Below are 26,360 nucleotides of genomic sequence, written 5' to 3'. Positions count from 1 at the left end.
AAGCAATTCTTCTGCCTCAGCCTCTAGAGTAGCTGGGATTACAGTTGCCCACCACAGTGCCTGACTAATTTTTGTGTTTTTAGTGGAGACAGGGTTTCACCATCTTAGCCCGGTTGGTCTCGAACTCCTGACCTCAAGTAATCCACCTGCCCTGCCGCGGCCTCCCAAAGTGCTGGGATTACGGGTGTGAGCCACCGCGCCCAGCCGTATGTTCCCCATTCTTAATTTAACTTCTTTCACCATATTTGTTCTAATGATTCAAAATATACTTTTATGGCTGGTGAAATATGATCTAAAAGCAACAGCCCGAGAGGTGTGAAGGTGTACACATCCACAGGGATGAAGGCTGCAGAGCTGGAGGTCAAGCTGTGCATAGGAAAGTGGCAGAGAAGCGCAAGAAATGACACTGATACTACGCCTGGCACTGAGATTGGTTTTAAAAGTCCAGGATGATTTCAACGCCAGTTAATATTTTATAGATTTAACCCTTATCCTTGGAAATGACAGATTTGGACCCCGTTTTGTAGGTGAGGAAGGAGGTTGAATGTTTTGCCCAGTCTCATTGCCCATCAGTAGCAAAAATGAAGCAAGTGGTCAGCTCTCTTGATAGAAAGAAAGATAATTCTTTACCTGACTGCTTTTTACCCGCTTTTCTGGAGCCTGCCCTTGAGTGTTGGGACAGTTCTAGACCCTGCTCACCTCCGGAACCCTTTCTGCCCCCTCACCTCTAGGAGCTGCACTGCCACGTCAGGACCCTGGGGCTTGGTGGGTAAGCCAAGAACTTCTCACAGGTTGTTGCTTGAGCCTTGGGAGGCCAAAGGTATTCAAATATGTTTATTTGCCCAGAACTTTAAGCCACTGGGTGTTTTTTAGAAGATAAATCTAGACAACCAAAGAATAAACTGGGTTGACATCTGGTAGCAGGGACAGGGGTCAGAGGGGAAAAAGAACAGAGGAAATCAGCCAGACTTTATCAGCCCCACCACGCCATTCCCAGGCGGGCAGCGTGGAGACACCAGCCACTTCTCCCTTCACAGTTTTAACTTAAAGGAGCATTACAGAGGTGAATTAACATTTAAAAAGAATGTAAAAACTCAGAGCGGTTCTAATGATGATTAACGGAGAGCTATAAGGGGGCCATGACCTGTTAGTGTCATTAAATGGATTGGCAGGTTTCTGAGCATTAATTATAAATAGCCACAGGAGTTCTCTTGCTTAATGGAATGATGATAAATCCAAGTCTCAGAAAGAGAAGAAGAAAGGAAAGAAAAAAGAGAGAAAAAAGTTTGCACATGAGTGTCTGCCTGGGTGTTGTGGGGAGCAAGACAGAGAGTGTGAGAGCAGAGGGAATGAGATAAATGATAAATTAGACCCTGCCAGTCAATCACATTTTCTAAATGTTTTATGTCCCAAAAGCTATAAAAGCAATATTCCTCTCTGCCCTTATTGGAACCATTTCTGTTCAGCAATCATATCAGTTTCCTTGGGGACTTCAACTGAAATGTGCTTTGCCTTTTCTTTTTATATTTACTCTCCAGTCTGTGACCAAGGAAGGGTCAGAGTCCACACACAAATGGGCAGGACAGAGACCCAGTGACCAGGAGAGGCTGAGAGCAGGACTGAGAGGTGCTGGCAGGGGTCATGTGAAGGCAGCCTGGCTCCCACTGCCACCTTGGCCAAGTAAACAACAGCAGAGGGGCTTTTAGTTCCCATCCCTAAGTAGTCTCAGAGAAAGGTCCCGTACCTAACACCCCAACTGTTAGGCTCACCAAAAGTGTTGCTGACTGGGTAGACTGCAAGCACCATGAGGGCAAGGATTGATTTCTATTTCACCCGCTTTATTTACTGTTTCATTCCCAGAACCTAGAAGAGTGCCTTAGTGCACCATTGACACCCCGCAAATATTTGTTGAAGGAAGGAGTGAATTGACCAACTTATCCATGATTAAGTATGCACACTGGCCTGATTTCCAAAGCTGAGCTCGACGCTGAGATGCCTGAGTTCTGCAGGGCCTCTCAGTAGATGGACGTTCAGATAATGAGGACACCCCTTTAGAAAAGGGCTCTTCTTCTTAGATAGCCTTCGTTGGTCCTGAAGTGAAAGGATGCCAGCTTTTCTCCTAGCCTGATCTTTGAAAATGCACTCAGAGCTGCTGCATTCTGGGGCTGGAAGGTTCATTCAAGTGAGAATCCAGAGAGGTGAAGGCATGGCTCCAAAGTCACTCAACAACTAGCATTAGCAGAAGGGCCGACACTGAGTCCCTACTCAGTCTTCTCTCCATAGAGCACCCAGCCTCTCTCCTTCTCGCTCTGACTTCTCAAAAGGTGGACCAAGCAATCTCAGCCAGTGAGGGGGCCTAGACAGGCAAAAGGCTGGGGGGGCAGGGGCGGGGAATCTCCCTGGGAGGCCCTCCACAGGTGACCAGACTCTTCTGGGTCTTGGCATTACCTATGGGGAAGAAGAGATGAAGAACAAGAGTGGAGTAGAGAGAGAAATGAGGGAAGCCAGGGGAAAAAGAAAGAAAGAAGCTTCAAGCTGGGACTGGGAATCATGGACACTTCTGGACGATGTTGTATTTTTGTGTCATTCCTTTTCAAGGCTTTCCCCTGCAAGTCATTATTTCAGCTGATTGGAAAATCGTGTTGAAAGACCTGCTTCTCCGGTACAATTTTCTTCATATCCTATTAGTTGCAATACAATTACAGAGAATACATCAATTCCTGGCCTGCCTGCTGTTGCTGCCAGAGCCGCCTATTAAAAAGCGGCCTTATTAATGGAATTGTACATCTAGGATTAATCGGCTTGCATTGGCCATTTACATTTCTCATTCCACAAGCACTTTTGTTTGCTTAATAGGCTGAAGGAGGTAGGAAATGACACAACAAAAGCCTCTCCCAATTGCACGTATCACTGGTGGATTTAATATCCCCTTCCTTCTTTCATCCTCAAGTGCTTCACAGGGATAAGATCTGGCACATGCCACTAGAGAAAAGTGAAGCTGCAGCTAGGCAGCGATTGGTGGGGAAAGAGGGAAGGAAGGAGGGGCAGAGAGAGAGAGGCATGGGCCAAAGGTAGGTCTTTGCGCTGTTGGGAAGAAGTACAGGCCCTCCCTCTCTGTTCACCCTGGGAGGTGGTGGTGGGGGCAGCAGGGGGAGGGCACGGGGCCAGGAAAGAAGCACCCAGGATGGGCACAGGGAAGGGTGGGCGGTTGCTGCTGCCCTGCACTAATGGAATGGGCATGATCTCCCTTTTGCTTTGTGTGGCTTTTGCAAGTCATCTTTATCCAGGCCTAGGTGGCAATCCTGGTGGGACCCTCCTCCCCTCACCTGCCATCTGTCCATTCCTCCATCACTTCCCATTTGTGGTTTAGGATTAGTAAATTCCAAGTCTCTCTACTACTATGTCAAGAAGAGCACAATTTGACATGAAGGAGCCCATGTGTGGGGAGGTGGGTGAGATCACACAGGCCCATGGGGCTTTCTTTTGGCAAGGACTGGCATCCCAGTCTGGGGATCCACTTCAGAGTTTTGGGAAGGACAATTGAGAGCAGGGTCCGTGAGCTCCCTGGACTCAGGGAGATGGGCTAACAGGTGGCTGCAGCAGCAGTCTGCTTACGAGAGGACGTTCCAGACAGAGAAAGCCCGTCTGAATAAGCCCAACATGTGATTATTAATCCCTGACGGCAGGGGAGTGGTGTGGAAAGTAGGGTAGAAGGGAGATGAGGATGCCCTAGGCCTTCCCTCATCCACAGGGACTCTCTGGAGTGTGTGGGCACAATACACTTAACCCTTCACTTACCTCTACATTAAAGCAGGTGAAGCCCAATCCACCCCATATTGCCCTGCAGGGAGTTACCTGGGATATCAGAGATGCACAGGCACTCCAGGGAAAAGCCAGTCAAAAATAATAGACCTTGGTTCTCTTAATCAAATTCTGATCTCAAGAGAAAGCAACCTTCCAGACTTTCAGAGCAGGCTGAGGCTTGGGAGGAGGAGCGCATGTAGATTCTGCCACTGGGCGGAGCTTCTTCATTAAAGGAACAGGCAACAGGCGTCCAGACCGGAGAGAGCAGGGAAAGTGCTTCCTCTTCTCAGGCAGGAGCCCATCGACTCCTCCTGCCCTCTCTTCAACCTGCTCCAGGAGGCGATGCTTATAAAACACATCCTTCCCAAGGCGAGGCTTTATTGAATTTGCTCTTCTCTCTCCCCTACCCTCACCCATGAGCCAGGGAGGTCTGTGCAGGTCTGAAATGCTAGACAGCTAAGGCCTATGGAGCCCAACCCCTTCCCTGTCAGGGGCTCTGTGGCTGCACAGAGGACTCCCATCCCTGGGATGATATCACCGCGGCAGCAGAGTCAATGTGTATTGAAACACTGTAATATAGTATGACTTTTTGCTTTAATGGAATTTTCCTAGACCACTAGGAAAAAAGACTCCATTAACCAAACTACAAAGGCCTCTACTTATTAGTATTTTAGAGCAGTGGCAAAACATTTCTTGAATCTAAATATTGCTGACAAATATGAAAATTGAAATCAAAGTTAAATTTTCAGCTACAGTGCCTCATATGCCAGCCTTCTCTGACTTCAACTATTGCATCAACACATTTATTCTTCCAATAGTTTCAGCAGAAGATTGGTTATTTTCCCTCTCCCTTAATACAGTCTTCTTTCCTCCTCCACTCCCCCCTACTCCCTCCCTGGCTTGGACCCTATATATTTTGAAGCATTAAATCTGACATTTTCATCTTGGTGGCTGGCACTAGGTAACTAACTTTATGTTTACCTGTCACGGGTGCGGAAATGAGCCGCACAGGGTGCTGGGAGCCTGTTTCCGTCTCCCGACCCTCTCCTCCCGCACCCAATCCTAGCTTTCTTCTTTTTTTTTTTTTTTTTTTCAGATAAAAGTCATTTGACTGATTTCAAATTCCTGGTGATATCAGGACAGAAAAAAAAAAAAAAAGACTTGTCAACACCTTTCTTTCTTTTCCCCTATTAAACATACTGTAAAAATCAATCCCTTTTGTCACTTCGCTCTGCTTGCGAGAATGTTTAATGGATGTCAAGGGAGCTAATGATCGCTGGTAGAAAATTCATTTTAGATTTGCTATTTATAAAGTACTCAGTACTCAGGTGGGAAATTAACATGAGGCAAGGAGTGGGGCGGGGAGGGCCGAGCTTGGCAGTGGAGAGCTGGGGCCCTGCCAGGCTGGTAGTTGCTTTGTGTAGGTGGCACCCAAAGCATGTGGGGACAGAGAAGTATGTGGCGGAGAGGCTGCGTGAGAATGAATAAGGGTACAGACTCAGGAAACATAGAGACCTGGGCAAGTTGGCCTTTCTGAACTCAAATATTCTCAGCACTAAAATGCTATCTACAACCCCTACCTCACAAGGTTGAGGGAAAGATTAAATAAAATATCACACATAAAACATTTAGCAGTGCCTGGCACATGGTAGTAGCACACGTGTAGTAAATGTGCCTTTCCCCGCAGCCCCGTGTGGTTAGGAAGATCAGGACAGATGGGTCAGCACAGAATTGCTCCAGGACCTCACCTGGGACTGGGCATAGTAGTTCACACACAAGCCCACATAGGAACCCTGAGTGAGCACCTCCTGGTACCTCTGGCCAGGTAACCAGGTCTGCCGGTGGTTCTCAAACTGAAGTATGCAACAAAATCATGCAGAGGGCTTCTTGATCCACAGATGGCTGGGCCTCCTCTCAGAGGCCCAGAGTCAGAGGGCTCTCTGGGGGTGGGGCTTGAGAATTCATATTGCTAACAAGTGCCAGGGGACCCTGATGCTGCCAGCCAGGGACCACACTTTGAGAACCATGGAGATACACATGCAAACTAAAGTGTCTCCCTGAAATGCTGATGGTTACCACTGTTTCCCAGGCCTGCACCACTTTCTTCTTTCTAGCCCATCGAGTTGGAGCAAGTCCTTCTCCACTCCGACCTCAATCCTGTGTAGGACTCAGGATTTTGAAGTAAATCACTGAATGCTAATTAATTCCTCCCAAATTTTACATCACTGGTCAAGTGTAGGGGCCAAGTGCTCAGGTTATTTTTCTGGTTTGCTTCAATGTGTAGCCAAGCCTCAGTTTCCCCTTCCTCTGTGCAGCTTGTTCCTCCATTGCTGATAGTCTGTTCCCTCCAAATCTCATATTGAAATGTGATTTCCAGTATTGGAGGTGAGGCCTGGTGGGAGGTGTTCGGGTCGTGGGGGCAGATCCCTCATGAATGGCTTGGTCCCCTTCTCAAAGTAATGGATTCTCATTCACTGGAAAGTTGGTTGTTTAAAAGGCCGTGGCACCTCCCTCTCCTCTCTTTCTTACTCCCTCTTTTACCACGTGATATGAAAGCGCCCCTTCTCTTTGGCCATGACTAAAAGCTTCCTGAGGCCTCATCCAAAACTGAGCAGGTGCTTGTGCCACACTAATACAGCCTGCAGAACCATGAGCCAAATAAACCTCTTTTCTTTGTACATTGCCCAGTCTCAGGTATTCCTTCATAGCAATGCAAATGGACCAACACAAGCACCCAGAGAGATCATCCTTCTGCCCCTCTCCCAGTTCTCTCTGTTGCATCTGGAACTCCAAACCAGTGGCCTCATCCACCCCTCACCCTTCTGGTCTCCTTTCCCCGGGCTTCCCTTGGATGCTTCGCTGTTATATTTGGATTAACTGCAAATCTCCTTTGATTACTCACTCTCTGTTGAAACAGACAACCTGTTGCCACGTGTTTGATTACTGAATCCCAGGGGAGTTCCTATTTGTAACGCAGCCAGTTACAGCACACCCAGCCTTACACACACAGTCTCTGGGTTGCTATTTCATTGTCTAAGAAGTTGTTTTCAGTTTCTAATTTTTCAATAATAAGCTTCTCACGAAGCCCTTAAGCTGTGAAAATAAGCCGAAAACTGCTTTTCCAGTCATTTACATCAACACAAGCTGATCAGGAGGAGGAAAAAATAGGAAATAGTTTTACATGTTCTTCCTGAGGCTCTAGAAGCCTGGGTGGATTGCCCATCCAGTCTGCAGGTCTAGAGAAGCACAGCGGGAAGTAGGGCGGCTCACGGCACACCTGCCACCAAGGCGAATGATAAATCCTGAAATTTCTCCTGACACCCGCCAGGCTGCCGCTTTGCTGAGGCTGGGCAGATATTCTGGGCACCGGCAAATTGTTCTGTCAGCAAGCCGCTCCCCAAGCTGCATCTCATTAGGAAGCTTGTCATTCACTGCCCAGCCACAGCAGCAAGGTCCCACCCTCTGAGGTGGCATCCTGTCACCTGGGGCAGGTAAGGGGTGGCTGCAGGAAAGCTGCCCAGGAGCCAGGCCCGAGGCAGGGAGCTCAACCTCCTAGAGTGTTGCTGCTTATCTCGCTCAGGGTCATGTGAATCAGGGCCTGGCCCATAATAGGTGCTCAGTTATTTGACTAGAGGGAGGACTTGCTGGCATGTGGGCTACTTTCAACCACCATCTTTCTTTTTCCTTTTCTTTCCTTTTTTTTTTTTGTGATGAAGTCTTGCTCTTGTCGCCCAGGCTGGAGTGAATTGGCACGATCTTGTCTCACTGCAACCTCTGCCTGCCATGTTCCAGCAATTCTCCTGCCTCAGCCTCCCAATTAGCTGGGATTACAGGCACGTGCCACCATACCTGGCTAATTTTTGTATTTTTAGTAGAGATGAGGTTTCACCATGTTGGCCAGGCTGGTCTCAAACTCCTGACCTCAAGTGATCCGCCCGCCTCGACCTCCCAAAGTGCTGGGATTACAGGCAGGAGCCACCACTCCAGGCCAACCACCATCTTTCTCCCTATATTCTCTCCCTTGCTTTCTCTTTCCCCAAATACAGATCTTAAAATAATACAATGAGCCAGAAAGAGCAGCATTCTTTTTCTTCCCTGCCAACTCATACACATTCCTATTAAAATGTAAATAAATAGGCCATTAAAACCCACTTCTACCTTTTAGACACTGATTCTGATCAGGCTATTTCCACTATGTACCTAATACTTACGGGCAAAAGGTAGGATGCCTGCTAAAAACAAGAAAAAGATGCCCAATTAAATTTGAATTGCAAAATTAAAAAAAAAAACCCAAAACCCAAATGTCTTTTAGTATTAGTATGTGCTCTGCATAATAAAAATCATTTGTTGATCAGGAATTTAAATATATCTGGTGTCCTGGATTTTTATTTGCTAAATCTGGCAGCCCTAGCCAAAGGGAATCTATATGTACTTACATAGATAAGTGAATGTACATATTTATACGGCTTACACACCACCAAGCCTCCTCTGTCCCAGTGGCTTAAAGGATTTTTTTCTAAGGTGAGAGTATTCGAGAGACACTGAGGCCCCTCCCAGGAGGCAGGGTCCATGCTGCTGCTTCCTCTTCCACATGTCCAGCCCTGGGAGTGGCCCTTCCACAAAGAGCTCCCCACATTCAGTCTTCACACTCCTTTAAATCAATGGTTCTCAAATTTTAGGATGAATATCCTGAAGGGCTTCTTGACACACAGATTGCTGGGGTCCGGCCCCATACTTTCTGATTTGGAGACCACGCTTGGAGAGTCCTGGTCTAATGATGCTAGATGTCACAGACTCCTTTCTCTTTTCCCAGGGCAGATTAGAAACCGGATCCCCAGGAAGGCTAAGTATAAAAATGATGGGTTGGAGTCAGTCTTGACAAACTTTTGTTCTCCTTTTTTTTTAAGGGGGACGTGGGTTTCAGATGTATTTTCCTTTTTACAAATGTTTTTATTGATACATAATATTTGTGCGTATTTATGGGGTACCTGTGATATTTTGCTACATGCATAGAATGTGTAATGGCCAAATCAAGGTGCTAGGGATATCAATCACCTAAAACAATGGTCCTATGTGGGAGAAACATTTCAAGCCTTCTAGCTGTTTTGAAATATATAATACTTTGTTGTTAACTAAAGGCACCCTCTTCTGCTATTGTTGTTCTCCTTTCTCAGCCTCTTAAATTCTTTTCCTGGTCTTATTTACTCCATCATCACTCATAACTAAGATGGGAATGTACAGTGTTCCACTGTCCTGATCCTGCAGGAAGAACATTCCCGTTAGAGAGCAGCTCCTGCAAAGGTATGGAGCTGTGGAAGGGCACCAGTGTTCAGTGTTTGGTGGGGCGATGGAGCAGAGTGAAGAGGGGAGTGCTGGGGGCAGAGCGAGGGAGAGAGAGAGAGAGAGAGAGAGAGCCAAGAAAGGGAAGCAGATGACTTTGATAGGGAGGTCCAGTCACGAGTACCTGTGCTGTCAGCGAGCTTCAAAAACATTGGCTTTTAATTTTGCAATATGAATCGTGTGCCGAAAGTTTTCACACAGTTAATTCAGTTAAATGTGAAAACTACCTTCCAAGGAAATTCAAATATCCTATTTGAAAGATGAGGAAAATAAGGGCTTGGGGAAAAAACTCAGCCCCTAAAGTTAATGATAGACTGGGATGAGAAAGGATATTCTGATTGATGTGGAGATTAAGAAATGTATTTGATATAATAAGCTTTGTAATTTGTAAAGATAAAAACATGTCTTTTTAATTCCTTAAAAAGGCAATGCAAGAAAGGAGTAAGTGGTGAGCTCTGGATGTGTTTGGGAGATGGCCCTAAATGGTAGGACCAGAATCAAAAAAAGGGATAAAGAAAGAAGACTGGGGTAGATTATATTTTTATTTAAAGTCCAGAGAAAAGACAGTGGCATGAGGGAAAAGTGATTAATACTGCACAGGATTCTCTGGTTCACTCATCAGCTGTCTCTCCCATTACACAAGCAACTAGCTTAGTCCTTTTTGCTTTCTTGGAAAAACTAGGCTGCAGGTATATGGACACAAACATGTGGACCTGGACATAGATGTGTGCAAACACACACTATTTTCCCTGCAATATACTTAGGGCAAATAAAAGCCAGCAAATGCAAACTCCTTTAACTTCCTGGTACCAAACTTACACATTTACCTGCCTCCTTCCTACACCACAGACAGCTGATTATCTCTTTTGTTAATTTTCATTTGTCTATTCTAGTAAAATGCGCATGAAATGAAATTCACCCTTTTAACCATTTCTAAGTGTACCATTAAGTGGCATTGAGTATGTTTACAATATTATATAACTATCACCGCCATTCATTTCCAGAACTTTCTCATCATCCCAAACAGAAACTCTGTGACCATTAAATCACTCCCTGTTTCCCTCCCCCCACAAGCCCCTGACAGCCTCTCCATGAATTTGCCTACCCTAGGTACTTCGTGTAAGTGGAATCATACCTTATCGGTCCTTTGGTGTCTGGCTCATTTCACTTAGCGTAATGGTTTCAAAGTTCATCCATGCTGCAGCATGTGTCAGAATTGCCTTCCCTTTTAAAACTGAATAATACCCATTTATGCACAGACCTCATTGTGTTTATCTATTTGTTGATGATGGACACTTGGGTTGTTTCTACCTTCACTATTGTGAATAATGCTGCTATGAACATTGATGTATAAATACCTGTTTGAGGCCCTGTTTTCCATTCTGTTGAATATATACCCAGGAGTAGAATTGCTGAGTCATATGGTAATTCCATGTTTAGCTTATTTTTTTCCAATTCACTGACTGATTTAGTATGTTTAATGTTGTTCTGTTTTATTTTGTTTCGTTTAGACACAGAGTCTTGCTCTGCTGTGCAGGCTGGAGTGCGGTGGTGCAATCATAGCTCACTGCAGCCTTGAATTTTTGGGTTCAAGGCAGTCTTCTCACTTCAGCCCCTGAGTAGATGGGACTACAGGTGTGCACCTCTGCGCCTGGACAATTTAAAAAATTTTTTTTTGTAGAGATGAGATTTTTCTATATTGCCCAGGCTGGTCATGAACTCTTGGGCTTAAGCAATCCTCCAGCTTCAGCCTCCCAGAGTGCTAGGACTATAGGCAGGAACCACTGAGCCCAGCCTGTTTAGCTTTTTGAGAAACCACCAAACTCTTTCCACTGTGGTTGCATCACTTTACATTCCCACCAGCAACGCACAAGGGTTTCAGTTTCTCCACATCCTCACCAACATTTATTTTCCTTTTTTATTTCATCAGCGATATCCTAATGGGTGTGAAGTTGTACCTCATTGTGGTTTTCATTTGTGGTTCCCTAATGACTAGTGATATTGAAACATCATGGTTTTATGGTGGCAATGCCTTAACCATATGTGTACCCTATGGACTTGAGGGCCTCTTCCATCCTTATCAAGGGAATACTACTTTTTCCTCCTTTCATGTGACACACCAATAGTTTCTTAATGTCCATCCCTCTTTCCCTGGTGGTAGGCCCCTGACTTTGTCTGGGCATGTGATCATCCACAGGGGATTGTGAGTCTCCCACACGCTCTTCTACTTAGGTATGGCAATGTGGCTGAGTCCTGGCCAAGAGGAGGTGAGCAAAGATGCCACGTGATGGCCTCCAGGAGCATCTGCAGGGGGCAATGCCCGGGTACCTCCTGCCTCTTCTTTATCTCTCCCTCATTCCACTCTGGCACACAGATGCTGCCACCTTAGACTGTGGAGGCAAGGCCATGTGCAACAGGTCCAGATGGCAGAAAGGCCTGGGTGCCTGAGTTTGGGGAACACCTCACTAGCCATGAACAGACAAAGTAGAGTATTTCCATAACCAGAGGGATACAGATTACGTTATTTAAGCCACTCTAATTGCATCATTTTTGTCATTTGCAGCTGAATCTAATCATAATGCATATTCTCAAACACTTCTCTCCTTCCTCACTTTAAAGAGTAATGGAAGCAGTCTTTCTTCTTCTTTTCAAGACTGCTTTCTGCACCTATTCTTAGGATTCACCACTCCTCCCACCTGTTTGTATTCCCTGAGGGCCTCACCTGGCCAGCCATCACCACATCCTCCTTCTTGCCTCTCCTTCCCTGGCCCCTGCCCATCTCACTCTCTCTCTCTCTCTCTCTCTCTCTCTTTAAATTAGAAAACCTTTTGAAATAATTGCACTCATTTTCTGACTCCACTTCTTCTTTCTATTTGTATCCCCACCCCATTGTTCTGCCCCACAAAACTGTTATCCCCAAGAACACGGAAGAGATTATTGCAACTAAGTATAATCTCCCTTGATCCTTTAGAAACATTTGACACTGCTGACATTCCTGCCTTCCTCAAATTTACATCATTTGGCCTTGATGGCCTCATGCTTTCCAGATTTTTCTCCTATGTATTTGTCCACTTTTTGTCAATCTGCTTTTCCAGATCCCTTCTCCTCCCAGCCTTTAAAGACTAGTGTTTGCCTTCAATTCTTTTTTATGTATTCCTTACTCTCTCCCTGGGTAATTAGTTGTATCTGTGTTGAAGACTGTCTTTTTTCATACCCAGAGTTTCAGATCCATCTAGTTAACCTCATATTGGAAAGCTACTGTTAAACCCATCATGACCCAAATTGCATTAATTACTATCTCTCTAAAACCCACCTCTAAGCCATTCACTTAGAAAACAGAAGTCCTCTTACACTTTCTTTATTACTTATCCTCTTCTTCCCCGTCCATCTCCGTCTTAACCCTTCTACCTCCACAACTTTTGAATACCCCCATGTCTTTCCTTCTCTGCAACTGTCACTCTGGTGACCTCATGCCTAACTGGTTGCAACGTCCCTTAGGAGGCTCCCTTTCCTCTAGTCTTGCCCAACTTCAATTCATTTCCCATATTGTAACTAGAGTGACACATTACCGTTTTCAACTAACCCAAATCATGTTGTTTGGCCACTACAACTGCAAGTGTGGTCATGTTACTCTCAGGCATACAACCCTTCAATGCACCCTTTTCCCTCAGTATAAAATCTTCAATGAAAACAGTTCTAGCCCTGACCTCTACCTACCTCTTTACATATACCTCTTGTCTTTCCACCTGCATTCCTCCTCCCATCACCCCATACAAACACACTCAATCTAGCCATATTTGTTTCAGAATTCTGAACTCCTACCATGCTCTCTTGCCTGTAGACGTTAGCATATGCAGTTTCTTCCACTTGTAACACTCATCTCTCCTCTCACCTGGTTAAATCTATTCACCTTTATCTCTCAGCTTTAACATATCTTCCTTCCAGAGAACTTTCCTATCCTGAAAAGTCTCCCAAATGCTGCCATAGCAAACTGACCTGCTTTTATCCTAGCACTTACCACGTGGTAGTCACTTGTCTATCTAACTGAGTGCAGGAACTATGCCTGCCTTGTTGTTGTGTATGCCTAATACCTAGTATGGTCTGAACAAATAATTCTGAAGCGGATGAAATATAAATGTAAGTAAGCACCTGGCCATGCTTTCAGATCGATTATGTTGCTCTTTTATCATTAGATTCAATGATGTGGAGATGTCATGTCTGTATCATTTGGAGATAACAAAAAGCTGATGAAGACATCTCATCGGGATCAAAAAATAATCTCAATGGATTTAAACAATGGACACAGGGGCAATAAAGTTTTAAGTGTTTAAAAAGATCGTTTAGAGAAGATCACCTGTGAGCAACGATAGGCAAGGTCTTATGGAATCAGTTATTTTGTGAGAGGAACAAATACAGCCTCAAAATGAGCCAAGGATGTGGCATATCCGAAAAAAAGAATGAAACTAACACAATAATTGAATGAACCTATGTAACTATAAAGTCCAAAATCTGCTAAGTAACAGTTCACTTTCTACTTTGCCAGTCAGACTACAGCTGGCAGAGTCTGCTCTGGCAAAACCTTTTCAGTTGATCATTATCAAACTCGTCATGTTTCAAAGATAATGATCAGGATGATTAGTGCTCCAGAAACTGTGCCATGCGATGATCACAAGAAAGAACGAAGGATGCCACGATAAGATAAGTAGGGTCTATGATAGTAATCTCTTAGAAAGTGGATCATACACTATTACTTCTATCCTGATAGCTCTAAAGGCAAAACTTAGGGAGGGGCAAAGTTTTGTTCCACATAGATTCATTAGGATTGTATTCAGCTGCAAGGAAAAGAAAACTAATTAAATGGAGATTTTTTTTTTTCACAAGTGATGATAACTTTATAACTATGCATTCTAGAGCTGGTACAACTGCTATGTCATCTTGAACCTGAGTTCCCCCTATCAGTTTGAGATATATGAAATTACCTATACTCAATTATTTTTTTATTTACCCAAACAGCAAGTCCATGTGGTTTGACCTACAAACGTCCTTCTCTGTCATTCTTGATATGTGTTCTTTGTCCTCTTGTTTGTAAGTGGGATCCTGCACCTCCAGGAAGGATCCCAGTCTCCCAGTCAAGAAGGGAAAATAATAAAGTCCAAAAAGCACAGGCCATCCAAGTACAACCCTCCACACTGTACCCAGTCATCTTATGCTTGTATCCCATTGGCCTGAACCACAGTATGTGACCATATGTTATAACAGAATCTGGAAGTTGAGTATTTTAAATGGGCATATTCTTACTATGAAAAAATTTAGAGTACTATTTCAAAAGAGAAAGGATAGAATTGATATTGAGGAGGCATCAAGAATGCCTGCCAGAATTGCAAAGTGCTTTCTCACATAGTTTATCAGCTATGAAAAAGAGTGTTAACATCAGTTATGCTTAGCTGTACCTCCCAATAGAATCATCTGCTGTTCTTTTGAAATAGAGATGAACTTGCCCTATTCTGACCTGTGCCAGGAGAATTTTTGAGAGTCAGACCTGGGCATCTGCTTTATAACAATCTCCAGAGGTGATTCTGATAGGCAGCCAGAACTGAGAGCCACAACTCAGGTAGTGAGTGTCTGGTCACCAGAAATCTCTGGAGTTCTTGAGCAGGAATTAATCAACACGGTTCAGATGGTATTGTTGCCTTGGGGAGGAGGCAGGGCAAGTGAAATGCCACAGTATCTCACAACTCTAGGAGTCCATGAAAAAGCTTCTGGATTTAATTATTAAATTATTTGACCTTGGACAAGGAGTTAGCAGTATGAAAAAATAATGGAAAAAAATGACAATATGGCATTTAGATCCTTTTATTAGGAAGTTTTCATGGAAAAGGAAGAGGAAATGTAGAATGATTAGTTAATTCTTATTTGTCTTCAGAATTAGCAAAATGGTTTATCCAACTATAAATATTCGTGTATCACCAGTTGCATTGAGAAAAAAAGCTGTTGATTAATCTATTCCATGTCTGGGCTGAGTTTCCTCTTGACTGTTCAGGAAGAAAGTCAAGTACTCTAGTGGACAGCTTTGTGGAAGAGAGACTAGATTTGGAGAAACAGCTAAAAAACACTGGACCACTTCACCTTCTCCAACTAGATAAATTCATCCAGTCATTTTCCTCTTTTCTTAGGTTCAACCTTCCCTGTCCCCATTCTTCCCTCTGATGCCAGCACCTCACCTAGATGTAGAGCGTAGGTTCTTCCCCCTTCCCCTACTGATCTGAGCAGTTCACCATTAGAATGACTTTTCCACTCTTGGGTCAGTTTAGCCTGAAATACTGAGCTCCACAAGTACTACTACATAGGTATCCATAACATCTGGTTTATTATTGATTACAGCCAGGAGGGATTACTAATATATGGGAAAAAAGATTTAGGATCTAAAAAATATATTTGTCAGAAAGAAGAGATGAGTTGAATCTAAGAAAATGGCTTTATAATAGAAAGGGTAAGTTCTGAGGTCAGGCTCTTGCATACCTATTGAAACAACTCAGGCAAACGATAAGGAAGAGTTGAATGAACAATAGCTCACCTTGAGTCAACAGAATTACAGGGCAGCTGAAATACCTAGTGGGATCTCAGGTCTTCCTCCCTTCCTTTCATCCATAAACACTGAGTGTCACATTTGTCCCAGGGGCTGTGCTATGTGTACTAGGTATATAAAGATAAATAAGATAGTCCTGGCCCTTCTGGAGCCCACAGCCTGGTAAGGGGAGATAGACATGTAAATAGGTCACCTACACTAACAGGTTGTGGATATGAACAGTAAAGGTAAGAAAAAGTGCAAGGCAAGCATAAGAGAAGGAGTAAGAAGACTCAGCTGGGCACGGTAACTCACGCCTGTAATCCCAGCACTTTGAGAGGCTGAGGTGGGCGGATCACCTGATGTCAGGAGTTCAAGACCAGCCTGACCAACATGAAGAAATCCCATCTGTAGTAAAAATAGAAAAAAATTAGCTGGGCATGGTGGCACATGCCTGTAATCCCAGCTACTCTGGAGGCTGAGGCAGGAGAATCGCTTGAACCCGGGAGACGGAGGTTGAGGTGAGCTGAGATGGCACCATTGCATCTGAAGCCTAGGCAGGAGACTCCATCTCAAAAAAAAAAAAAAAAAAAAAGACTCAAAGGAAAAGGTACTGAACTTTGAATTCAGTCTGAAAATATCAAAAGCATTTTCCAGGTAGAGAGGGGCAGGGTAGGGCCTGAGCATAAGCCAAAGGAGCAGCATGCTCGTGTGCTTTACAGAGGGAGCAAAAGGAAACCCCAAAGAGGCCATGGAGCAGGGAGTGCCTCAGTTTAGGAGAGAGGCAAACTGAGGACAGACCCTTAGGATTTCACATGCCTTGCCAGAGAGCTGAGACTTCATTCTACTTGGATTTGGAATCAGGAGAAGCTATAATATGCTGGGCTCTAATATGCTGGGCTACCAGGACACACTGGGAGAAGACTGGAAGAAGGATGCAGAGGAAGCGGAACAACTCTAGAGAAGAACCACCAGCACTCTGTTAATGGATGATTTTATAGAAAATAGGAGGCAAACTTTGGAATATTTAACCTAGTAAAGAGGAGATTCAGGGGAGAAAGGGAGGAAATCACAGTTTCAAATATTTGAAAACAGTCATGTACAAAAATTAGAACAGTCCTGTGGGTAGTAGAATTAGGTAATATTTATCGAGAGCTTACTATGTACAAGGCAGTATTCAAACACTTTATTTGCATTAACTTATTTACTCCTTATAATAACCTTACAAGGTAAGTCCTATAATTATCTCTATCTTATTGAAGAGGAGCTGAGTTGTACAGAGGTTGATTCAATTGCCACAGATCTCAAACCAGAAAGAGGCAGACCCAGGTTTGGCTCAAGGCCATCTGGTCCTGGAGCTGCTGTGTTAGGAGCCGCTATGTCATAATCACTCTCCAGATACAGGACATGTGGCTGGATTCTATAAGAAGGCAGAATCTCCTTCTCCTTCCTCTTCCCCTGCCTCTTCTTCCCATCCTCCTGTCTTCTGAAATCTGACAGTCAGATGCGATGGACTTCTGAAGAGATGCAAGTTCCTATCACTGGAGATAGAGGCTGGAGGACCACTGCAGCTGCACTGTTGAGGGGTCAGAGCCCAAAAGAGGACCTGAAATAAAGTATCTTGAAAGTCCCTCTGAGCCTCCCTCCCAGCCTGAGCTGGTTGTGAATCAGGGGTTGTCTGGCACAGCAGTATGGACACTCTGGGGAGCCAGGTGGGTGTGTGGGTTACCCAGAGACTAAACTTGGCACAAATCTGCCAGTAGCCCTGTTCTAATGTGCCTCTTAGATCTGCTGACTCCATCAGAAAACAAACAAGTTTTCACTCCGGCATATACCACAGGAGCTGTCCCGGCCGTGTGAGTGGAGCCAGCATCACTTCTACCTAACATATGAAGCTGCAAAATTATCATTGAGGTTCTGAGCATGAGTCTTTATTGACCATGAGAAGGAGGGAGCAGTGGAAGCAATGCAGCTGGATAACTGATTCCTGGGGAGGGGCAGGGAGGCTAGGTAGAAGAGAAATATGTAATTCTCACACCTAAGGATGGAGCTTCTTCTAAGGCTTGTCATTGCTGAGCACTCTCCAATCCAGCTCAAACATATTCCTTTTTGACCCTCAATCAAATGCCTTCTGAATTTCTCTTGTAGGAAGGCTTAGGAATTGATCAATTGAGAGTCATTATCAGTTCTATTCCCCGTACCCATGACAAGTTAATCCTTTCCTTCCATTCTAAGGATGCTTTATAGGTAAATAAATGCATGCATATATGAATACACAACATCATATATATGAGATAGCATGTAGAGTTTGCACGCACACACACCATTTACATGTTCTGACTCTGTTCATTCGTCTGTGATGCTGTTTATATTCTTACCTTCCTGCAGGCAGAGGCTGGTGCTGAGTATTTTCCTTTAGCACCACTACCTATCAATAACTATACTCAAAAAGACTATTTGCAGTATTGCCAAATGTTGAACTTGGAATGAGACTTGAAAATCTCTTAGTCCAAGTGTTTTATTTTAGAGTGAGAAAACTGAAGCCCATGTAGGGGATGTGTCTTACCCAAGGTCTTTGAACATGTTCAGATGGCTTCAGAGGTACACTTTTCAACCTGACTGCAGATTAGGCCTTCTTGGAGAGCTCTTAAAAATATCAGTGTAAGGCCCCATTCAAAGGGATTCTGATTTAATTGGTCTGTGATAGGGTCCAGACATTGGTATTTTTATAAAGTTCCCCAGGTGATTCTATGGTATGGCAAGTTTGCAAACCACTGGCTTACAGACAGAGTATTGCAAATAAATGCAGATTGCACCTACCCGCTGAGGATCATTCTGACTTCTGAGATCAAGTTGGGCGATGTATAATTGGTCTAGACCACTGGACTTGGAAGAATCATGGGTTTATGAGAAAGGTAATTACCTGTTCTTGTTCATGAGAAAACCTAGGCATGATCACCACCACCGTGATGGAAATGCTGATAGCAGCAGCCCTCCCAAAGCATTCAGGGTGCAGCTAGAGTACACAGAGTGAGCGCCAGAGCAGCTTTGTTACCACTGTACACACAGTGCTGCAAACACAATCCATGGATTGAAAGAAGATGGGTGTGTAGGAGAACAACTACACAATGTGATGTCCAAAACACTGTATTCCATCAGAAGAAAACAAAGAAATTCCTTTTGTTAATAATGCATTTGTATTATTCCAGGAACTCTAAATTAAGATGTGATGATAGGGTAGCAAATTAAAAGGGTTCTTATAGAGGAGGTTATCTTAGCACTACCCTGAATTCTGAATCTCTCCCAGAGGTCAGAAGAATAGTATTTGCCTCATCCACAAAAGCTGTCTGAGGCAAATTCTTCCCTGGCCTTATCTTGTATTCTCCTTTTATCTTCTTGGCCCTCCAGTTCTGTGCAGAAGTCAGGGCATAAAGGAGGTGGAGAGGCCAGAGAGGTGACAGTGATGTTCAGCATCAACCAGTAACTCAAACACACAAGACAATGACCACAAAGACAGTGAACTCACAGCAGCGTTCCCCATCCTATATACACCAAAGGCATCCATGAGCTCCTTTTCTACAAGAGGTTGTGTGGAGTAGCAAAGGCAGCATCTCTGTGTTATGAGAACCCAGAGCCAGGGTGTGCACCTCCTCTCCCCAAACCCCTGTCTCAAAACAAGGATTGAGGGCTAGTTACTCTCCTGCCATCCATCATCATTTGCACAGGAGGCCAGAGGCTGCGTCATGGAGTCTCCACCCTTGCTTCTGGTACTGCTGTTGTTGCTTTCCGTTTACGACAAAGGATGCCAAGCCAAGCCAAATCTGAGAGACCCAACTAGGTCTTTGGTCTTATCCGTTAGTTGCTTTTTCATCGCTGTTGTATCTCCAGCACCTAAAACAATGCACCGAACGTAGTAGACACTCAATAAACACTTGGATGTGATTGAACCAGTGGACAAATAAACAACCAGATGGATTTTGTGTTAGGGTGAGAGTTTGGTGACATTTCCAAGATGAGCAAAGGAAGCACCACTAGCGAGTGAATTTGAATGAGGAAGTAAAGCCAAAACCAGCAGTCTTTTGATCAGTCTTTTCTTATCGCAAAGGGCAATACTCTCACTGAAGCTAAAAAAAAAAAATCAAATTTAGTAACCTAAGATGTCCTTAGTAACAGAGCTGAAGAATGTGTTTTCCAATATTTGATTTCTTAGCTTGACAGTCTCTCTTGAAATACGCTCTTCTCCGCAATGAAAATGTGAATCTTTGTTGGTTTGTTTTGCAGTTTGCAAATGACTTACAGAGCTCTTCCGGCAGGGTTTCTGTTTCTCCACTTGCAAATAAACAAAAGGCCATTTCTCTAATATGACTTAAGTAGGGGAGATTCTGTGATCTCCTGTCATGATTTTAGAAGCAGTAGAAAAGGAGAAGAGAAAGGAGGGGCAAGCAGAAAGAAGAACAAGAAAAACCGAAACAGGCAGCTTATAGAAGCTGAGAAAAAAAGCAGGAAATAGGCAAAGATAAATTTGATATGGAAAATTAGAGTGTGAGAGATACCAAATAATAGAAGACTCTGTCATTAATAGGATCCCAGAGAACCTTTTGGGGAGGGCTGAACTCGCCCATGGTCCATTGGCCTCCCTCCCTGCTTCCATCACATCAGCTGGGCTCCTTGTGAACTGTGAAGACAGGCTCTCCCCTCCTTCTCCTAGGCAAGCCTGCATGAAGCAGAGCAACCCCTGCCAGCTTGACCTAGATCTGTCAACTGATCAATTACTTTTCCCATAGAGGAGAAGGAAAAACGAAAGGAAAACAGAAAAAGGGAAAGAGAAAAAGAGAAGGTGAAGAACAGAGAAGTAGGGGGAGTGGGCAGAAGGAGAGAAGGAGGGAAGGAGGGAGAGAGAATGGGAAGGAAAATGGATACACTCCTATATCTTTTCAGTTTAAGCAGTGGTAGCAAGAGCAGGCTTAATCCAGAGGGTTGCATAAATAAAGACATACATACATACATACATGAAAGAAAAAATAAAGTTCTCAGAGGTTACTGACCAAAATCAGTCAAAGTAGAAACCAGAGCTCTTTTTTTCCCACCCTTTGCCAATCCAGATTAGAGCTATTTTTTCTGAAACTCCTACATCCAGCTCCATCCTCCCTAGTGCTCCCCCTCTCCACCATTCACGCTGCAGTCCCACACTGAAGCCTCCTTTGCAAAGGGATGGGAGGCACGCTCCCTGCAAGTGCCTTCTAAAGCCCTTCTGCCCTTCCCCAGTGCACTCTCTGACAAGATGAAGCACCCTCTGGCAATGGGGAGCAGATGCTTCTAGGCACACTAGGATGGTACCCTTTGACCCTTCCAAACTGTATGCCATCGACTTCTTTATTACTGCATGCTTTCATTTTTTTATGTTTAATTAGTTTTATTGAATTTCAAATGACTATAGACATAAAGTAAACATGTAACAAGACAATAGAGCAGAAAGGAAGTAAACTGCATAAATATAATCTCAGCATGGAGTTCCACTTAGCACCACATGTTTGGAGTGTTACAAGCATTAATGAGTCCTTACAACACCCAGGGGAGTCGCTCCCCGGCCTGGTGGGCAGGTGGGGAGATAGGCCCGCAGAGGGAGAGATTTTTCCCTACAGAAAACAGAGAAATTTGAGCTTAGATGTACATGTCCCCCATGGAGCTATGTTCAGGCCACTAGAAATGGCTTGAAACCTGGAGACCATGCATATTGAGTGTGTGAAGCATTTGTAGGATCTCTGCTACAGCAAGAGAGAGAGCAATGTGGGTTTTTTGTTTGTTTGTTTGTTTGTTAATCTTTAGCATTCTAGTTTGTGGGCAGAAGAAGATCATGAGCTTGAATCCAAAATACTAGGAAAAAAGCCAAATCACAGACCTGTTCATCCTACCCAAAATGTGCCTCTACTATGATTGAATGGCAAGAGCATTACAAATCTCTCCAGCATGTGTTTCTTGCACACATCAGAATCATGTGCCCCATATTGATTCAGAAATTCTGCCATTTCTTGGGATATTCAGAGAGCTCACTTCATCCCAAGGGACAAGTTTTGGCTAAAATCAACACAAGGTTGTCTGGCCCATCAAGAAAAGGAGCCAGTACCAGCCTGGCAGACAGCATGCAGGCAGAGAGCAGAACCCAGGGAACTGCCAGGAGGCAATCTAGACCCTATCACCTCAGGCAGGGAACCAAGAGACACACCTGAAGACACTATGCAGGATTCCTGAATTAAAACCAGCACTATAGAAGGAGGTTACTGAGAAAGAGCAGAAGTCAGGGACTGTGCACTGCAGCTGATAAGACGAGATCTGGGGGCTTATATTTGGCTTTAAGGGAACCAAAAAAGGGAAGAATCAGGACCAGGACCAGGCTCTGTGCCTGGTAACTAAAGCTGCAGTTTCAAGAATGGTCTTCATGCAGTGAGACCTGCCGGCCAGGGCAGACACTCTCCAGGCACGCTTGAGCGAATGCTCAGACGGCCATCCCCATTGGTGGGGTGGCCTCCTAATACAAAGGGCGGAGGTGAGCTACATTTGTGCCACTGTGCATGCCTTGCCAGGAACTTGCCTCAAGTTGGCAGCCCCAAGCCTGGCAGGCAGGTTCCATTCGATGAGGCTCCCCTTACTGCCATGCTTCCAAGAGCCCACAATGCCTATGTCAGGCCCAGGGTCCCATCATCCCAGGCTGATATTTCCACTTTGCCAGTGGATATTGCTATGGTCTCATCTGCCACCCCTGCATCTCAGAAGCATTGCCCAGCTCAAGCTGCTGCTGGCACCACGTGTGTACTGTGCATGGCAGGAACCTGGCCGGCCTGCCCAGCCGAACGGCGCCCACCGCCCACCTCCTGGGTGCTGCACGAAGGGGAGTGTGAACTTTGCCGAGGCACCTTTTCCTTCTCCTCTGCCCTGTCTGTGTCTCAAGTTAGCTGCTAAGTGGATGCGGGATGTGAGGAGAGGTGAGGAAATGAGAAAGGTAAGAGAGGAACCTAGCCAAGCAAATCGGAAGGTGTTAAAAGAAACAATAATCCTTCGAAGGAGAAATGGTCGGTTTTCTAGAAAGAGGAAGCTGCAGCACAAGCAGCCATTCCTTTCAGAGGCTCTCAGTGGCAGAAGGTGGGCGGTGGGTGTGCTGCAAAGGACAGCGCCTGATCCAGTTCTGCAGCGTCTGCTCCCAGGAAAGAGATGCCTCTACTTAATCAACCCTGGTGTATCTTAGGGCCAGAGCCCCAGGGAGTTAATCCCCCCTCCTGTCAGCGTCACTAATCAGTGCTGATTCTCTCAGAAACCCCCCTCCCTACCTAAGCTGGATCTTGGTTGCTGGCTGGGTTGGGGGGAGGAGCAGGTCAGGGAGGGGTTCCTAACCTGCCACTAGCACCAGACACCTTTTCAAGAGGCAGGAGGCACAGGAAGCAGCAGCTCTAGGAAGAACCAGCTTAAAACAAAAACAGAGGAGAAGAAAAAATCGCCTTGGAATGTGTACTGCATTCTAACTAGTCCCACTGGGTCAATGCAATAGGGGTGGATTATTGCAGGCAAGACCTGGGCTGCCTCAGTAATTCTGCAAGTTTGATAAGAGATAGCTGGCAGACTTCAGCTTCCTTCCTCTGAAAGAGAAAACAGACATCACCTTTGCCACATCTGACTGGCATGCAATATGCGGGTCTTTGGGGGTCGTTCTGCATTAAAATTGGGCAGCCTTGTTCTATTACGACCACTGAAGCCCGTCTAGGGCTGACTGGGTGAGGGTAGCACAAATAAGGCCATCATTCTTTTTGAGAAATTCAGGATTTGGTAGAATGTGATAAGGTCTGAGATAGTGCTGTCGCCACCACCCCTACCCCAAGTTAGGAACAAGACCACAAAGTCAGATGGCACCTTAGAGAAACTGGCACCACCACTTTGCTACTCATCTATTCAGAGACGATTCAAAGTATGAGCAAATATTATGCTTCCCTGCATTTATGCTGATGAAAAAAAAAATCACGTATGCTAATTTATATGTAAATTCAGTATGGCCCTGGGGCTCCTGGCATGCAGCCAGCAGGGCTGTTGATGGTGGAAGTTTGGTCATGGTCTCCAGTTTGATGTTACAGACAGAAGAGACATGGATCTCGGGACAGATAGAAATGACTGAGGGCTTGGGACCTTCCCTCTCCCTACATCTGACCCCTCACCCTACCCCTTGCCTGCTTAGTTTTCATTTTTGCTGTCAGCCCCCATAGAAACTGCTTTTCCGAAACTGTCCGATCCTGAACTCAGCTTCCCCACTTCATTCTTGTGCACCCAGAACAAGCAGGGGTGCACACACACGCACGCACACACACACACTGATACTGCTCCATATTATATAAGAGGAGTCAATCGAGGATGCCTCCAAGTTGATTCCCTTCACTCAAACACCCACCAAAGCCCCTAGGGGACAGCAGGGGATCCTGAGGCCCATGCCTCCTGGGGTTGGGTGCAGCAGACGACATCATGGACATCCCTGCAAGATTCACCACCTTGGACTTCCTTATCATCCGACACAGATCCCTCCTGTCCCCACCCCTTGCCTTCTTCATCGAGCCCCAGTCAAGGGTGTACACATTTGATCTTTCCAGCCTGGTCTCTCTGCCCACCTTACGTGGATCCACACTGCAGCCACTGCAACCTATGTCAAGAGGACAGCAGCAATCCCTAAATCCTAACCTCGGAGAAGAGCCAGCAGGACTACAGCTCAGGACTCAGTCCAGATCAGGAGAACTCCATATTGCAGGGGGGAGAAGAGGGCGAGGGGGTGGGACTCCCCATCGTTTTTCACTGGGTCAGAGGGAACTTTCCTCTGGGAATACAACTGCGTAGGACTGAGCCTCACCTCCCAAGAGAGGGCTCCTCCTCCCGGAGCCCTACTGGGCCACCCTGGGAAAGTTTCTCAGCTTGTCTCGATCCTTACGAGTTTTAGCTGTGTTTAATATAAAAGAGGCAAACTAGTTACCCCAAAGGACAGGGCAGGTGGGAGCAAGAAGATTAGTGGATAATTCTGTTGCTGGAACGAACAGACGTGAGAGCCGGGATGGGGTGTGGGGAGGCACGGTGCAGCAAATGGACTCCAGGTGGAGGCCGATTCCAAATGCACAGAACACAGCACTGGGAACATCAAAGCTTGCACTCAACTGCAGCCCCCAGGGCTCCCGGCTCAGCCGATAAATAAACAGAAAATTAGCATTCGACTCTTATTGCCTCTCTCCCTTCAACTTCGAAAAGCTTTTTAGAATTTCAGAGCCCCGGCTCCCCTCCCTTTTATCCGATTGTTATCCACACCTCCGACCCCAGCCACAAACACACCCCCGAACACATTTAAAACTAATACAGTTGTCCCCCACTGCTGCAAATTGACTCATCCCTTGCAGCTGGATCGCTGACCAGACCCTCACAGGAAGCACCTGATTCTTTCTAGCCTGCATTTTCCTCTCTGCTCCTTTTAAAAGCTTTGCAAGTTCGCTGGCCGATATTTAAAGTTTCCTCTTGTAATTTCTTCCCAGTCGCATAAGCAACACATTAGCAACCCTGTTGCCCTCCGAATCTGTCATTTCCCCCTGCTTACATGTGTGCTCCGTTGTGTATGTGTGCAAGAATGTGCATGAAGCCAGGGAGCCTAGCACACAACCACAGTCCTAACAGGAGCACCAAACACATTTTACTTATGCACATACATATTCCCCCATTCCGGTAGCAGCCAGAATCAAATCAATATTCTCACAGCCTAGTCGGGAGAATGAAGTCCCAGCCATGCTGTCTAAACGCTCTCTCCTCCACCTGCAAACAGCGCAGCACAGCCGACTCGGGGAGTCTGCAAATCTTATAAAGCACACTGTACAATTCCTGGGTCTACCGAAGGCAAATCAATAGCAAGCTCTTACCTTGGAAGAGACACAGAGCAGCCAGCCCCGTGAAGATTGCCCAAGAGATAGAATTGTGCATTTTTGGCTGGATGGTTTTCATGATTTTTTTTCTTCTTCTTTTTCTTCTTTTTTGTCAGGTTCGGTTTTTTTCTTTCTTTCTTTCCTGATAGATTGTGTTGCTCTCAAGCTTGTGCAAGGAGATTTAAATCCACTGTTTTGCTGAAGGACACAACAAGAAAGCCGAGGGTGTGAGAGAGTATGACTTCTCCGTAATTATCTCCACTCATACTCTGGCACTGAGACACATTGTACAATCTGGCCCTGGACAGCCCTCCTACAAGCTGCAATCATTGGTTCTAATCCAAGGATTGACAGAGCTACAACACACGCGCGCGGGCACACACACACACACACACACACACACACACGCACACACACTCTCAGGAATCATTTACTGGGCAAATCAGGCTAGCTGATTAAAGAGACAGGAGCCTGGAGAGATAGAATGATAAATGCCACTTTGCCCCTTCTATATTACTTTCATTTTTTAAACTGACAGTCTCTCAGTCTTCTGAGTATCAGAAAATCCCTTTCCCCCTGGCATTCCCTGGCCTCCTGAACTCAGATTCCCTTTGCACTGGAAAAATCCCATAGCCAGCCATGGCTTATGGGAAATTTTAAAGGGACATTTTCATGCTCAGTGAAACTTGTAAAGATGAGTCAAATTTCATTTGTTGGAACCTATT

General features: G+C 45.2%; 1 protein-coding gene and 1 pseudogene across 7 annotated transcripts in view; both read right to left on the bottom strand.

Moving 5' to 3' along the window:
- Positions 1-25,965, bottom strand: part of NTM (neurotrimin) — a 973,658-nt gene extending 947,693 nt beyond the window's left edge. For 2 of the 7 annotated variants that reach the window (XM_019037288.4, XM_055356411.2), the window contains exon 1: positions 25,633-25,965. In XM_019037288.4, the coding sequence (XP_018892833.1) occupies positions 25,633-25,714 (82 nt within the window). In that variant the 5' untranslated portion in view covers positions 25,715-25,965. The remainder of the gene's footprint in view (positions 1-25,632) is intronic. The other 5 variants (XM_019037289.4, XM_019037290.4, XM_055356410.2 and 2 more) reach the window with 5 other exon arrangements.
- On the bottom strand, positions 11,148-11,262 carry LOC115936392 (uncharacterized; annotated as a pseudogene).
- Positions 25,966-26,360: the final 395 nt, after the last annotated feature.

Source organism: Gorilla gorilla, chromosome 9, assembly GCF_029281585.2.
Source record: "Gorilla gorilla gorilla isolate KB3781 chromosome 9, NHGRI_mGorGor1-v2.1_pri, whole genome shotgun sequence".
In the NCBI taxonomy this organism is placed as follows: domain Eukaryota; kingdom Metazoa; phylum Chordata; class Mammalia; order Primates; family Hominidae; genus Gorilla; species Gorilla gorilla.
The sequence above is the reverse complement of the archived record's forward strand: the minus strand, read 5'-3'. Positions and strand labels throughout refer to the sequence as shown.